Genomic DNA, 16557 nt, shown 5'->3' with positions numbered 1-16557 from the left:
ATTCTGTTATATATACAGACCACATCTTTATCCATTCCAAATGGAACTTTTAATCCTGCCTGGGATTCTCTTGGCCTTCCTCTGTGTCCCCTGCAATACAAGTCACTGACCATCGTTACATTTAGCAAGTGCTGCATAAGAGACCACTCAAAATGCGGTGACTTAAAACAATACCCATTTCTTTATTATTCTGATGGCTCTGGGACTGACTGGGCTCAGCTAAGCAATTCTTAGGGGCTGCTGTGCAGGTCCCAGCAGTCGGTTATTGGGGCTGGGTCATCTGAGAGCTCATTAACTTCCCTGTCTAGCACCTGGGACGTCGTTGTTGTTTTTCAGTTGCTAAGTTGTGTTCAACTGTTTTTCGACCCCAATAATCCAGCTGGCTCCTCTGTCCATGGAATTCTCCAGGCAAGAAAACTGGAGTGGTTGCCATGCCCTCCTCCAGGGGAACTTCCTCACCCAGGGATCGAACCTGGATTCTTTACCACTTAGCCATGAGCACCTAGGATGGGAAGACCCAAACAGCTGAGGCTCCCCAAGCATATATATATATCTTCCTGTGGTCTCTCCACTGTGACGACTTCAGGACAGCCAGACTCACATGGTGACTCAGGCGGTGGTGTGCTGGAACTGGTTCACACCAGATCTGGGGAGCGCACTGTGGACAGTGCTTCCCAACTCCAAAGTTCAGAGACATCATCTTGGTAGCTTGCCTTCAGCCATGGACAGTATAGTCACACCACAGAAATCAGCAAATGCTACAATCCCTAAATCCAAAAGCTCTGAAAAACATGTCTTTCATGCATCCCCCAACCGGGAATCAAACCTGCACACCCTGGATTGGAAGACAAAGTCTCAACCACAGGACCCCAGGGAAGTCCAAGAGCCCGTTGTTAAACATTTAGGAGCTCACCACTGGACTCACGGCTCCCCAGGCATGCATCCCCAGACAACACAACCTCCACAACCCCTTAGCAACTTCACTTCTGTGATGCTCTGAAAAGGTGAAGCAGTCCCAAAGGCCTGCCCATGTCAAGGGGAGAGGTGTGAATGGAGAATGATCAAGTGGTGGAAAAGAGCGACTCAGATTGGATACGTTGTCATAGCCTTTTGGAGAAGATGTCTGCTGTGCGTCACAGGTCCCTGGAAACTGAATACCAGTGTCATCCTGCAGTCAGTGTGGCAACCAGTACAATTATCCTCCCCACCAAACACACACACACACACACACATCCAAACACCCTGGCAGCAGGCAGTGACCTGCCATTCTGACCCAGCCAGTAGCTGGCATTCAGCTGGGCTGGACATGGTGGCTGCAAGGCACCTCATGGTCCTCAGGAGAGGATCACAGATAAGCATTTTGAATACCCAGGGCTCATACACTACATCACTTGAAAGTCCTTGCTCCCCAGTAAAGTCTGGCTGCCCTCGTGGTGAGAGGCGACCACTCTCAGGTCTAGAAATCCCCTACTCACCAGCGATCGGCACATTCCTAAGGAGAGCTGACCCAGGGAACTAGGCTCTGGTGAGTTTCATGTCCATGCCGGGCAAGCTGGTGGACTCACTTGTAAATTTCAGCTAATTATTAATGCAACCTGGGGGCAAAATACACTCTAGTCTCTAAAGCCTGTCTCCACAACTTCAGTTCTCTGTTGTGGGGGCAAAGCGGAGTCAGGCTTTGTGCCATGCTTGCCTGATACAGGCTTATTCTTAACAAGATCTTAATCAATTTATTTCAAAATAGTAACAGCTGACATGAATCGAGCACTTACTGGCACTAGATGATATAACAAGCATTAGATCATTGAAGGCTCTTAACCCAGGGCAATCTCCGAGGATTGTTTTGGCCATTAAAACACCATGATGGAATTCAGCGCAATGATGCGTCTTAAATGCTCAGCACAGTGGTTTAGGAAGGGCCCAATAAATGTCACCAGATGGAAATATCATAGTTAAATGGTTGCTCGTCATCTTTTTATGGTGTATAATAATAATAGCAACTAACATAATTTAGTGTCTAATATATTAATATCACTCTTATTTATGAGATACCGGAGGTTATTTCTTGAGTGCTTTACCAATATTAATTCATTTCATTCTCACAACAACCCTATGAGGGAAGTATGGTTAACACCCTCATTTTCAGAAGAAGAAAGTGAGGCACAAAAAGATGAAGAGATCTGCCCTTGAGGCAAGAGGCTTAGCTGGGAGTCACCCAGGCTGGTTGTACTCAGGAATCAGCATCTCATCACTAAGCTCTTTTGCCAAGGTGTTTTGTTTTGTTTTGTTTTAAATAAAGGTGTTTCGTTTTGTTATGCCTCAGTTTCCTCATCTGTGAAGTGGGTTTCTGATGTGACAGTTCGTTCATTCAGTGACTTAATATCTCTTTATTAAACACTTATTATGTGTCACACACTGGTGTGTGGTGTGCAGTGTGCGAAATCAGCAGCAATTCTGCCTTCATAGTGATTATTACAATGTGGCCAGGGGAACAGACAATACGGAAGATTTACTTAATTAAGTACATTATATCAATATATAGGCTTCCCTGGTGGCTCAGATGGTAAAGAATCCGCCTATACTTACGTGTATGGTGTGATAAGAGTGTTAGGAAAGAATAAAGTAAGGAAAAGGGAAGGAGAAGTAGGTGATGGTCATGAGGCCCTGAAATTGTAAATATGGAGGCCAGAGACAGGCTCGTGGAGAAGCTGAGCCAAGGTTTGAAGGAAGTGTGGTGAGCAAAGAAGTACTCTGGATCTAGGTGATGAAAACGGCCTGGGCAAAGGCTCTGAGGTGTGGAGGCTGGTACGGCTGGGGCAGAGTGAGTAAGAGGAAATGAGGGCAGGGAGATGATGAGTGCTGATCACATGGGGCTTGTGGGCCACAGTGAGCACCTTTCCCTGACCCTGATGCGGTGGAGCCCAGCAGGGCTCTGAGCAGGCAGGGACTGGACCCAGACTCAGCTGTTCACACCTGTCCTGGCTGCTTGTGGGAAACAAGCTGTTGGGGAAAGGAGCAGGGAGACAGCAATGGTCCAGGTGAGAGGTGATGAGAGTGGATGAGATCCCCAAGGGAGTGAGGACTGATGGAGAAGAGAGGAGGTTCAAAGACTAACCCTTGACCCTGAGGTCAGAGGGAGGAGGAAGAAACAGCCGAGGAGACTGACTGGGAGCCACCAGGCAGCTGGAAGGGGTCCAGAGGGATGTGGGGGCTCAGAGGAGAGAAGTGAAGAGTGAAGAGAGAGCGACTCCTGTGTCGGGTGCTGTGAACAGGTCAAGCAATGTGAACACTGAGCAAACAGCAACTATTGGTTCCGCACCAAGGAAGGTCACTGGGGGGTGACCTTGACATTTCAGGGTACAGAAGGAGGGGCTTCCCTGGTGGCTCAGGGAATCTGCCTGCAATGCTGCAGATCCAGGTTCAGTCCCTGGGTCAGGTAGATCCCCTGGAGAAGGGAATGGCTACCCACTCCGGTATTCTTGCCTGGAGAATTCCATGGACAGAGGAGCCCGGCAGGCTACAGCCCATGGGGGTCACAAGGAGTCGGACACAACTGAGCAATTAACATTTTAAGGAGAGCAAAGCCTGATTAGAGAAGGTTTGAGTAAGAATAGCAGTAGGCCATATGGAGGCAGTGAGTGTGACAACTTTTTGGAGAAGTTTTACTATAAAGAGGACCAAAGAAATGGGGTCATAGCTGGAAAGGGAGCTGGAATCAAGAGAATTTTCATTCATTTTCATATGAGATGACTCTGTGGGCTGATGAGAATGACCCAGTTCAGAGAGGGAAGCTGAAGGTGCAGCAGAGAGAGAGGAGAACTATGAGACAGTGGCCTGGAAGAGGCACAGTTATGGTGGGAAAGCAGAGGGCAGGGAGGGTCTATGGGGCAGTGGGGGGTCTGTGGACATTCACTTTCTATCAATTTTTTTTTTCTGCAAAATAAGAAGCAAGGTGGGTCTTTCATGGTGGTCCAGAGGTTAGGACTCTGGAACTGGTTGGATCCCTGGTTAGGGGGAACTAAGTAAGAACCTGCATGCCACACCACATGGCCAAAAATAAATAAGAAGAAGCAAGAAAAGAGTGAAAAGGTGGGAGGAAGTGTGATGTGTTGGAGGTCAGGGGAGAAGGTGTGAAATAACTATGTATAGAGAGGAAGAGCTAGTGGGTAAGAGAACTGTAATTTCATTGCCAGACAGCGCTGCAGGCCCGCTTGAGCGTCAGGTTCACAAACTTGAAGTGGAGCTGGCCAGTGGAGTTGTGTGTTGTTCTTCAGCTGCTTTAAACCGTGTGAGTACAGGCACAGGTAAGTGGAGGCCTTGGATTTAACCAGGTCATGTGTGGGAGGAAGCCAGAGGAGGCCAGGGTGTCTGCAAAAAATGTTTTTAATGACTAACTTAAGCTGGATAAAGAAGAACTGAGAATTGATGGCGTGGGGGGCAATGAAAAAGAGGTAGGGACAAAGGATGGGAGATCCAGTGGGCTGGCAGGACTGTGGAGGGTGGAGGGCACTGGAGGGACAGAGCTGGAACGAGAGGAGGTGACGACTGGAGACTGAGAAGCCTGAGGAAGGGGCTCTGAAGAGGCCGTTGAGACAAGGCGTAGGTGCAGCCACAGGAAAGAGGGGCTAGGAGGACAGCTGGTCAGGGAACAAGAGAGACCCGGATGGGAGAAAGGAGGATCATCAACCTGGATCTGGAAATCACCCGAAATGTTGATAAGGGCGACCTGAGTGGCAGTGAGCCTAGAGCTAAAATCATGGAGACGTGATGAGTAGTCTTCTGGGTCACCAGATGATGCTGACGAGGCGGCAAACGATCAACCCTGATGAGCTGGGGCGTTTGAGGGAGAGAGAATGATCTGAAAACAGTAGCAAGGAGCAAGATGTACCCACTCGGAAGGGTCACAGGACAGCTGGGTTCTGGTTAGAGCAAGAAGGTGACAAGAATGTTCAGCGAAGAGACTGAGGAAATGGATTTTGCTGGAGGACAAGGTCATGGATTCCAAAGGCCAGAGAGTTGGGACACCTGGGGAATGGTTTCCCTCTTGGTGGGTTTTTCTCATAGGTCTTCAGTGAGCGTATGGTCATATGTAAAGTGCTCAGCCTGACATGAGGGCACCGGCCAGAGCAGGAAGCCGTGGTTAGCAGCCTTCCTGGGGTCATGATCAGGCTTAGGAGTTTGTTGCTCAAGGGGGAAAGGTGGGGAGAAACCGGTCGCGGTCTGGAGCCAAGTGGCAGGAACCAGGTGCTGAATTTCTTGGAGCTGGCAGCCTCCCTGTCGCCCGTGTACCTGGTGAGGTCACGGTTAAGCTCTTCTTGCGTCCTGGAAAGAGAGCTGGAGGGAGGCCAGGCTGCCCTAACCCGCCGACCCCTCTCTGTCTGCAGGACTCTGGCGGCCGGAGATGGGCGCCCGGCCCTCGCGGCGGCGGCGGCTGCCCGCGGACCCGCCCATAGCCTTGGACGCGCTGCCCCCGGAGCTGCTCGTGCAGGTGCTGAGCCACGTGCCCCCGCGCGCGTTAGTGATGCGCTGCCGCCCGGTGTGCCGCGCCTGGCGCGACGTGGTGGACGGGCCCACCGTCTGGCTGCTGCAGCTGGCCCGCGACCGCAGCGCGGAGGGCCGCGCCCTCTATTCGGTGGCCCAGCGCTGCCCGCCCAACAGCGAGGATGAGGAGGAGTTCCCGCTCTGCGCTCTGGCGCGCTACTGCCTGAGAGCGCCCCTAGGCCGCAACCTCATCTTCAACTCCTGCGGAGAGCGTGGGTGCCGGGTGTGGGGCCGAGGGGCGGGGCGGGGCGGGGCCAGGGGTGGGACCGAAGAGACCCCAGGGGTGGGTGGGCGGGGCCAGGAGCCAAGGGACATGGTCCTTGAGAAACTGGGTGGGCGAGGCCAGGGAGGAGCCGGGGAAGAGACAGACTGAGTGGGAGGAGCCAGGGACTGTGGGCAGTGTTGTTCAATTGCTCGCTCCTGTCCAACTGTTTGCGGTCCCATGGACTGCAGGACGCCAGGCCTCCCTGTCCTTCATCATCTCCGGAGCTTGCTCAAACTCACGTCCACTGAGTCAGTGATGCCATCCAAACATCTCGTTTTACCTCGTCCCCGTCTCCTCCTACCTTCAATCTTTCCCAGCATCAGGGTCTTTTCCAATGCGTCGGCTTTCGCATCAGGTGGCCAAAGTATTGGAGCTTCAGTGGAGGGAGTACAGATTGGTTGGCAAGACAGAGGAGGAGGCGCCAAGGTGCGGAGCCGTGGCAGAGGTGACGCTCTGCTGGAACTGTAGACTCCGTTGTTCAGTCACTAAGTCATGTCCAACTCATTGCGACCCCGTGGACTGCAGCACGCCAGGCGTCCCTGACCTTCACCATCTCCTGGCATTTGCTCAAACTCATCCATTGAGTCGGTGACGCTACCCAACCATCTCATCCACTGTCTTCCCCTTCTTCTCCTGCCCTCAAGCTTTCCCCAGCATCAGGGTTTTTCCCAGTGAGTTGGCTCTTCCCATTAAGTGGCCAAAGTATTGGAGCTTCAGCATCAGTCCTTCCAATGAATATTCAGGGTTGATTTCCTTTAGGATTGACTGGTTTGATCTTCTTGCAGTCCAAGGGACTCTCAAGAGTCTTCTTCAGCACCACAGTTCAAAAACATGAAATATTCAGCACTCAGCCTTCTTTATGGTCCAACTTTCACATCCATACGTGATTACTGGAAAAACCATAGCTTTGACTATACAGACCTTTGTCAGAAAGGTGATGTCTCTGCTTTTTAATACACATAGCTTTTCTTCCAAGGAGCAAGCGTCTTTTAATTTCCTGGCTACAATCACCATCCGCGGTGATTTTGGAGCCCAAGAAAATAAAATCTGCCGCTGTTTCCACTTTTCCCCATCTATTTGCCATGAAGTGATGGGACTGGATGCCATGATCTTAGTTTTTTTTAATGTTGAGTTTCAAGCCAGCTTATTCACTCTCCTGTTTCACTTTCATCAAGACGCTCTTTAGTTCCCCTTTGCTTTTTGCCATTAGAGTGGTATCATCTGCATATCAGAGGTTGTTGATATTTCTCCCAGAAGTCTTGATTCCAGCTCGTGTTTCATCCAACCCCGCATTTCACATGATGTACTCTGTATAGAAGTTAAGTAAGCAGGGTGAAAATATATAGCCTTGATGTACTCTTTTCCCAGTTTTTAATCAGTCTGTTGTTTAATGTCTGGTTCTAACTGTTGCTTCTTGATCTGCATACAGGTTTCTCAGGAGGCAGGTAAAGTGGTCTGGTATTCCCATCTTTTTATAATTTCCACAGTTTGTTGTGATCCACACAGTTAAAGGCTTTAGCGTAGTCAGTGAAGCAGAAGTAGATGTTTTTCTGGAATTCCCTTGCTTTTTCTATGATCTAATGGGTGTTGGCAATTTGATCTCTGGTTCCTCTATCTTTTCTAAATTCAGCTTGTATATCTGAAAAGTTTTGATTCACATACTGTTGAAGCCTAGCTTGAGGGAATTTGAGCATTACCTTGATAGCTTGTGAGTTGATTGGATTGTGTGGGACAATTGTGCGGTAGTTTGAACATTAACTTTGGCAATGCTCTTCTTTGGGATTGGAATGAAAACTGACCTTTTCTAGTCCTGTGGCCACTGATGAGTTTTCAAAATTTGCTGGCATAATAAGTGCAGCACTTTAACAGCATCATCTTTTAGGATTTGAAGTAGCTCAGCTGGAATTCCATCACCTCCACTAGCTTTGTTCATAGTAATGCTTCCTAAGGCCCATTTGACTTCACACTCCAGATGTCTGGCTCTGAGTGACCACACCATTGTGGTTTTCCCAGTCATTAAGACCCTTTTTTGTATAGTTCTTCTGTGTATTCTTGCCACCTCCTTTTAATCTCTTTTGCTTCAATTAGTCCCTTATGGTTTCTGTCCCATCCCTTGAATGAAATGTGCCCTTGGTATCCAAATTTCTTGAAGAGATCTCTAGTCTTTCCCATTCTATTGTTTTCCTCTATTTCTTTGCATTCTTCACTCAAAAGGCTTTCTTACCTCTCCTTGCTGTTCTTTCAGTTCAGTTCAGTCACTCAGTTGTGTCCGACTCTTTGTGACCCCATGAATCTTAGCACGCCAGGCCTCCCTGTCCATCACCAACTCCTGGAGTTCATTTAAACTCATGTCCATCGAGTCGGTGATGCCATCCAACCATCTCATCCTCTGTCATCCCCTTCTCCTCCTGCCCCCAATCCCTCCCAGTATCAGAGTCTTTTCCAGTGAGTCAACTCTTCGCATGAGGGGGCCAAAGTATTGGAGCTTCAGCTTTAGCATCAGTCCTTCCAATAAACACCCAGGACTGATCTCCTTTAGAATGGACTGGTTGGATCGCCTTGCAGTCCAAGGGACTCTCAAGAGTCTTCTCCAACACCACAGTTCAAAAGCATCAATTCTTTGGCGCTCAGCTTTCTTCACAGTCCAATTCTCACATCCATACATGACCAATGGAAAAACCATAGCCTTGACTAGATGGACCTTTGTTGGCAAAGTAATGTCTCTGCTTTTCAATATGCTATCTAGGTTGGTCACAACTTTTCTTCCAAGGAGTAAGCGTCTTTTAATTTCATGGCTGCAGTCACCATCTGCAGTGATTTTGCAGCCCCAAAAAAATGAAGTCTGACACTGCTTCCACTGTTTCCCCATCTACTTCCCATGAAGTGATGGGACCAGATGCCATGATCTTAGTTTTCTGAATGTTGACCTTTAAGCCAACCTTTTCACTTTCCTCTTTCACTTTCATCAAGAAGCTCTTTAGCTCCTCTTCACTTTCTGCCATAAGGGTGGTGTCATCTGCATATCTGAGGTTACTGATATTTCTCCCGGCAATCTTGATTCCAGCTTGTGCTTCTTCCAACCCAGCGTTTCTCATGATGTACTCTGCATAGAAGTTAAACAAGCAGGGTGACAGTATACAGCCTTGACATACTCCTTTTCCTATTTGGAACCAGTCTGTTGTTCCATGTCCAGTTCTAACTGTTGCTTCCTGACCTGCATATAAGTTTCTCAAGAGGCAGGTCAGGTGGTCTGGTATTCCCATCTCTTTCAAAGTTTTCCAGTTTATTGTGATCCACACAGTCAAAGGCTTTGGCATAGTCAAGAAAGCAGAAATAGATGTTTTTCTGGAACTCTCTTGCTCTTTCGATGATCCAGCAGACGTTAGCAATTTGATCTCTGGTTCCTCTGCCTTTTCCAAAATCGGCTTGAACATCTGGAAGTTCACGGTTCACATATTGCTGAAGCCTTGCTGTTCTTTGGTACTCTGCATTCAAATGGGTATCTTTCCCTTTCTCCTTTGCGTTTCGCTTCTCGTCTCCTCTCAGCTCAGACAACCGCTTTGCCTTCTTGCATTTCTTTCTCTTTGGGATGGTTATCATCACTGCCTCCTGTACAATATTACAAACCTCCGTCCATAGTTATCTGTCTACCAGATCTAATCCCTTGAATCTATTCATCACCTCCACTGTATAATCATAAGGGATTTGATTTAGGTCGTGCCTGCATGGTCTAGTGGTTTTCCCTACTTTCTTCAGTTTTGCAATAAGGAGCTGATGATCTGAGTTACAGTCAGCTCCAGGTCTTGTTTTTGCTGATTGTCAGAAGCTTCTTCATCTTCTGCTGCAAAGAATATAATCAGTCTGATTTCGGTATTGACCATCTTGTGATGTCCATGTGTAGAGCCTTCTCTTGTGTTGTTGGAAGAGGGTGTTTGCCACTGGACCACTGAGGAAGTCCCTTCAACTCAGTGGGCAGCGGTTAAAGGGGGAGGGGCCAGGGGAGGGCTGGGAAGAAACCGATTGGGCTATGACAGGGGGCGGAGCTTGCATAGAACTCACAGGCTGTTTTGAGAGGCTGTGGGAAGGGGAACTGAGTAAATGGGCGGGGTCAAGGCTAGAGGATCCCAGAGGTAGCACCGCAGGGCGGGGCCAAAATTAAAGTCCAGTGATTCAAGAGATTTAAGAGAGGCAGGGCAGGGGACTAGGCCGCGGGAGGCTGAGAAGAAGCTGAGTGGATGCACTGAGCTGAGTGAGGCGGTCGGGGGGTGGGTCCACAAATGCTGCCTGCTGGGAGGAAGGGGCCGGTGGACAGAGCACATTAGGTAGTGGCGGGCTCTTTCCTGGGCAAGCTGGAGCGCGAATCTCTCGTATTTAACCCTATTATATCCCACAGAGGGCTTCAGAGGCTGGGAGGTGGAGCACGGCGGGAATGGCTGGGCCGTGGAAAAGAACCTCATAATGATGCCGGGCGCTCCTTCCCAGACCTGCTTCGTGACTTCGTTCGAGTGAGTGGCCCTTGATCACTGGGGCGAGGGAGGGGGAGCCCCACCCTACGGTCCTCATCCTCACCCTCACCCTCCGTCACACTCTCCTTCCCACGTGCATGTATTCAGCCATTCGACTAATAATTGTTAGCCTTGTGAATTCCCTCTTTTGTCAGTGACCTGTTCCTATTTTTAATACTTACTTTATTTATTTGGCTGCATCAGGTCTTAGTTGCGGCATACAAACTCTCAGTTGCAGCATGTGGGATCTAGTTCCCTGACCAGGGATCGAGCCCAGGCCCCCTGCACTGGGAGCATGGAGTCTTAGCCACTGGACCACCAGGGAAGTCCCTGCCTGTTCGTATTTTTATTAAGGTTGATGTCTTATTCTCGTTGATATACAAAAATTTCTGCATATTCTAGATGTCAGTTCTTTGTCCATCCTGGACATTACAGAAATCTCCCACTCTACCATATGAATTGTGTCCATGGTATTCTTTGTTATTTTCATATGATCAAATTCATCTTTTTGCTTTAGAATTTGTTTTTGAAATTTTGTTTAAAAAAATCCTTCCCTCCCCTTAGATCCTAACAGTATTCGCTTCTACTCTTTTCTAGTAACCTCATAGTTTTATCTTTTACATTTGGATCTTTAATCCACCTTTGAATGTGATGTTCGGTAAGGATCCAGTTTTTTTTGTTTTTCCCTCTACATACTGAGCCAGTTTTCCCAAGACCATGTACTAAAGAATCCTTCCTTTCACCATGGAATGTCAGCGCCACGTCCATCATTTATAAAGTTCCCATACATAGCTAGGTGTGTCCTTGAGGGCTCTGTTCTGGCCAGTTTATCAGTTCTCATGATAAATCACTATTTCTGTTATTATGGCACATTGCAGTTCAAGAAGGACTATTTACAAAGGTACAGGCAGAACACAAGAGATACTGCAGGACCCTAGGCTAGGGGAAGGGACATTATCACCCCTAGGCCTGGCAGGGTTAAAGGAGGAAACAGTTATCGAAACACGATGTCAGAGAAAGCTGGGAGGAGAGGGCACTGTGGAGAGGGTCCGTCCTTAGAGGGACACAAAGTCCCACTATGATCCCTTGGGAGGGAGCCAGGAGGATAAATACCCTGATTCCACTCTCTTCTCCCTTCTATCTGCTGCTAAACTTCCCATTGACTGACCCAACAGGAAGCAGAGGAGAAGGGAGACCCTTCCATACAAGCAACACAATCTTAGGCAGGGGGCCTCTTGAATCGTGAGGAGACCTCAGAACTCTCGCTCAGATGTCTACTATGGTGTGCCTCTATTTACATTCATGTTCTGATCCCCACAAATATAAGGGGCAAGTCTGCATACGGTCCAGCCTCCTGGCGCCACAGCGGAGTGAATGATGGAGGGGAATCTGAGAGGCTAACAGGGATGCCCACAGCCCTAAGGGGCTACTTCAGACAGGGTAGTCAGGGGAGGCTTCCAGGAGGAGGTGATTTCTGGGCTGTGATTTGAATGATGGAACTCTTGGCCCTCCACCCCGCATTATCCCCCTCTTCCTAGATGGTGCTTTAAGAGGCAGCTTGTGGACTTGGTGATGGAAGGGGTGTGGCAGGAGCTGCTCGACAGCGCCCAAATCGAGATCTGTGTGGCCGACTGGTGAGTGAAGAGTAGCAACCGGCCCGCACCGCCACCCCGGTGGAGGTGGCAGTTTTACAGAAGAGGCTCATTTCACACCGAGTCACCCCCACGGGCTGGCACTGCTATTGTGTCCCCTTCATAGTGAGGGTGAAAGAAGGGAAGCTATGCTCTCATAGTAGAGCCAGGGAGGGACGGACCTTTGGCGAGCCCAGGCTCTGGCTCCACCCTATGAACATCCAGGCTCCTCCCCCGGCTCTGGCTCCACCCCAGGAACACCCAGGCTCCTCCCCCAAGCTCTGGCCCCACCCCAGGAACACCCAGGTTCCTTCTCCAGGCTCTGGCTCCACCTCAGGGGCACCTAGGCTCCTCCCCCTAGGTTCCCAGGCCTTGCATCATCAAAGTTCCTGGAGGCCAGAGACATAAGTGGGTAGCAGAGACCTGAAGGCTCATCACCACCTGGCAGGTGGGGTGCCCGGGAGAACTGCGGCTGCATCTACCGGCTTCGGGTCCGCCTCCTGGACGTGTATGAAAATGAAGTGGTCAAGTTCTCGGCCTCACCCAACCCGGTCCTTCAGTGGACTGAGAGAGGCTGCAGACAGGTGGGTCCAGACCGCCTTCCACACCACCCTTGACCTGTCCAAAGGCACACCCACTTCTCACCCTGCTCAAATTCGGTTCTCAGCTCTCAGCACCACCATCTGTATCTATAATAACAGCTAACAATTATTAAGCCCTTATTACAGGCCTGTCCAAAAGTTTTACCCATTAATTCATTTCATTAGCACAATGGCCTAGTTATTCAATCGACATTTATTAAGCATCTAATGTAATGTGTACTGGTCACTGCTGTAGTTGCTCGGAATGCAGTGGTGAACCAAAATCCTTGCTGGAATGCATGTGGTGAACCAAAATCCTTGCTCCATCCCCATTCTAGAGTTGGGGAAACCGAGGGATGGAAGAGGCACCCAAACTCACCCTAAAGCATGCAGGGCTTGATTCAAAGCCACAGTGGCTCCTGAGCCTAAGCTGTCACGGTCATCATACCTCACTTACCAAAGTAAACTTTGGTCTTCTGGTTCAATTCCTGATCGCCTCCCTCCAAGCCCAACCCAACACTCAGACTCAGGATCTAGAAAGTGAAGGGAAGTCGCTCAGTCGTGTCCGACTCTTTGCAATCCCATGGACTGTAGTCTACCAGGCTTCTCTGTCCATTGGATTTTCCAGGCAAGAGTACTGGAGTGGATTGCCATTTCCTTCTCCAGGGGATCCTCCTGACCCAGGGATCGAATCCAGGTCTCCTGCATTGCAGGCAGACGCTTTACCCTCTGAGCCACCTTAAAAAGTGAATTAAAAAAAAAAAAGTGAGTCAGACCACGGATTTCACCTGCCTGTAACCCTCCCACGGCTATGTCTCAGAACAAAAGCCAATATCCTAACATGCAGTTATAAAAAGGAGTGCAGTACAGATTCACACCTCAACATGGGTGAGCCATGGAAACACTGTGCTAAATGAAAGAGGTCAGACACAAAGGCCATATATTGTATGATAGCATTTATATAAAATTTCAAGAATAAGCAAACCCTAGAGACACATGCAAAGAGCCAACTCACTGGAAAAGACTGATGCTGGGAAAGACTGAGGGCAGGAGAAAGGGGTGACAAAGGATGAAAGGGTTGGATGGTATCACCAAGTCAATGGACGTGAGTTCAACAAACTCCAGGAGACAGTTAAGGACAGGAAAGCCTGACATGCTGCAATCCATGGGGTTGCAAACAGTCAGACACGACTTAGTGACTGAACAACATAGAGACAAAAAGCAGATAGATTAGTGGTTGCCAGAGGACAGAGGGAGGGAGGAATTGGAAATGACAGCTAATGGATTTGAGGTTTTTTCCTAGGGTGATGAAATGTTCCAGATTTAGATAGTGGTGATGGTTGCATAACATTACAAATATGCCAAAAAAAAAAAAAAAAACCCCACTGAATTGCAGTCTTAAATGGTACGTTAGGTGAATTTGAATTTCAGCTCAATTTAAAAAATTACAAAAAAAGCCAGAAGCAAGGGACTTCCCTGTGGTTAAGACTCTGCTTCCACTACAGGAGGCATAAGTTCCATCCCTGGTGGGGGAACTAAGATCCCACAAGCCAAGTGGCATGGCCCCCCAAAATTAAAAGCCAGAAGCCAAAGTCCTTCTGGGGCCCATCTCAAATGCCCCACGCGATCTGCCCACTGCCTCCCTGACCCCCTTTCCTACTTCTCTCACTCTGCTTGAGGCATGCTGCCACCTCAGGGCTTTTGCACTGTTGCTCTGTCTGGATCACTCTTCCTCCAGATCCCCACCTCCACCAGGTTTCTGCTCAAATGTCATCTCAGTGCAGCCCTTGCTTACTCAAATTACAACCCCGCCCACATGCAGAATTTCCTCTGCCCTTTCCCTCCTCTGTCTTCAGCGTCAGAGTCCAGACTCTCAGCTTCAGCAGGAGATTTATTTATTTATTTTTGGCAGCAATGGGTCTTCATTGCTGCACAAAGGCTGTTCTCTAGTTGCAGCGAGCGGGGGTTACTCTCCAGTTACAGTGCATAGACTTCTCACAGCGGGGGCTTCTTTTGCTTCAGAGCACAGGCTCTAGGGTTTGTGGGTTCAGCAGCAGCAGCACACGGGCGTAGTTGCTCCAGGGCATGTGGGATCTTCCCAGACCTGAGCTCAAACCCATGTCCCCTGCCTTGGCAGGCAGATTCTTAACCACTGGACTAGAAGGAAGTCCCGGGATGAGCTCTTTGGGCTGCTTTCTGCATTGCGATATCCCCAGTGCCTGGAGTAGGGTCAGGTGATGGTGACGATGTGTCAAGGAGGCGGAGGAAGATGAGCCCCTGGAGCCTCACTCCCTCCCTCTTCTTCTCTGCGCAGGTCTCCCACGTCTTTACCAACTTTGGCAAGGGTATCCGCTACGTGTCTTTTGAGCAGTATGGAAGAGACACACGTTCCTGGGTGGGGCACTACGGCACCCTCGTGACCCACTCCAGTGTGAGGGTCAGGATCCGCCTGTCCTAGGCAACCAGCCTGACCCAGCCTTCCTGGACAGACCTCCATCTGCCAGACACTAACATCAATCAAGGGCGGCTTTTGCAGCCAGGAGCCAGAGAACGCCTGAGGAAGGGTTTAGGGAGGTCCTGTGTGGCCTGTTCCTGGCACTCCTCCAGTGAACCCCATTTGCTGCTACTTCAGCCAAGGAACCAGGGATCCAACCCAGGCTGGTCACTTGCTTCCCCAGGGCAGTGTCAAAGAGTAACTCAGAGACCTGTATTGTACTTGTAAAGTTCTTTTCCACACGTGTGCTAATCAGTTGATGCTGGTTTAGTCACCAAGTCGTGTCCAACTCTTGCGACCCCATGGACTGTAGCCCACCAGGCTCCTCTGTCTATGGGAATTCCCAGGCAAGAATACTGGATTGCCATTTCCTTCTCCAGGTGATCTTCCTGACCCAGGGATCAAACCCACATCTCCTGCATTGCAGGTGGATTCTTTAGTGACTGAGCCACCAGGGAAATCCTATCAGTTGATGTGTTAGTAGCTCAGTCGTGTCCAAGTCTTTGTGACCTCATGGACTGTAACCCACCAGGCTTCTCCATCCATGGGATTCTCCAGGTAAGCATACTGGAGTGGATGGCCATTCCCTTCTCCAGAGGATCTTCCCAACCCAGGGATCGAACCCACTGAGTCAAAAAACGAAGGCCAAGCCCAGGTTAAGAATAGAGGAATGCTGCTGACAATCCTGGACAAGGACTCTTGTCAGCATATTTTGGGGGTAAGGCAATTGCTGGCAGGGAGCAGAGGTTGTCCTCGGGGGACCGACAGGGGCCTCAAAGGGAACCCATCCTCTCGTTTGGGGGAGTCTCTGGGACTCAGTAGTGGGGCCCCTGCAAGCTCCTCCAGCACAGCACCCAACAGCACCTGTTCTCTGAGCCATACAGGTGCCATTTCTTTCAGAATTCCTAAGGCGCAGTCTGCACTGACCCCCAAACTATATCCTCTACCCCCACCTCCTGGCCCTGCGTCAGGCAGCCCTCCTTCTGCCAAGGTGACAGCCTCCTTTTCTCCACACTTGAGCCCACTTGGAGGACTCCAGGACCAAAGCTCCTTTGGTGTCTTCCACTGTTTCCCTAGCTGAGTGCAGCTGACAAGCTAGCTTAATAAAAAATTGGTGCAGAGCGTGAGCTGATGGGGGATTTTATCTGTAACTGATGTGCTTGTCTGCCCCCAGCTCTGATCCTAGAAGGCCGTGTGGGATATTTCCAAAAGTGAGAACCTCAGGTGTGCTAAGTGCCATGCAAGAAGTGGGTGAGCTTCGAGAACACAGATGGGTCACCAGGACTCAGCCAACAGCTCCCCTGCCTGTTCTCAGCTATTCTCCCAGCAGTTCTCAGGGAGGTACCCTGTTGTCACTACCATTTGGTCCAGAAGGAAACAGGTTCAGAGTTTAAAAGGCCTGCCCAGGGTCACCTCGCTGGGAAGTAGGGGAAGCCAGACTTGCACCAGACGTTGGGCTTCAGAGCCCAGTGATATATGCTCAGCTCCCAAATCTTAAAACCACGGGACTGCCCCAGTGGTCCAGTGGGCAAGACGCTGC

The 16557-nt window shown here is 49.7% G+C and overlaps 1 protein-coding gene across 1 annotated transcript; it reads left to right on the top strand.

The window, feature by feature from the left end:
- Positions 1-5380: 5380 nt before the first annotated feature.
- On the top strand, positions 5381-15415 carry LOC138096433 (F-box only protein 17). Its single transcript, XM_068992632.1, has 5 exons — positions 5381-5753; positions 10200-10311; positions 11850-11945; positions 12391-12526; positions 14838-15415. Exons 1-5 carry the CDS (start codon positions 5402-5404, stop codon positions 14979-14981), a joined length of 840 nt encoding a protein of 279 aa, XP_068848733.1. The 5' UTR covers positions 5381-5401; the 3' UTR covers positions 14982-15415.
- The last annotated feature ends 1142 nt before the right edge of the window (positions 15416-16557 follow it).

Source organism: Capricornis sumatraensis, chromosome 20 (genome assembly GCF_032405125.1).
Source record: "Capricornis sumatraensis isolate serow.1 chromosome 20, serow.2, whole genome shotgun sequence".
NCBI lineage: Eukaryota > Metazoa > Chordata > Mammalia > Artiodactyla > Bovidae > Capricornis > Capricornis sumatraensis.
Note: the sequence above shows the minus strand (reverse complement) of the source record. Positions and strands in the feature narration are given on the sequence as shown.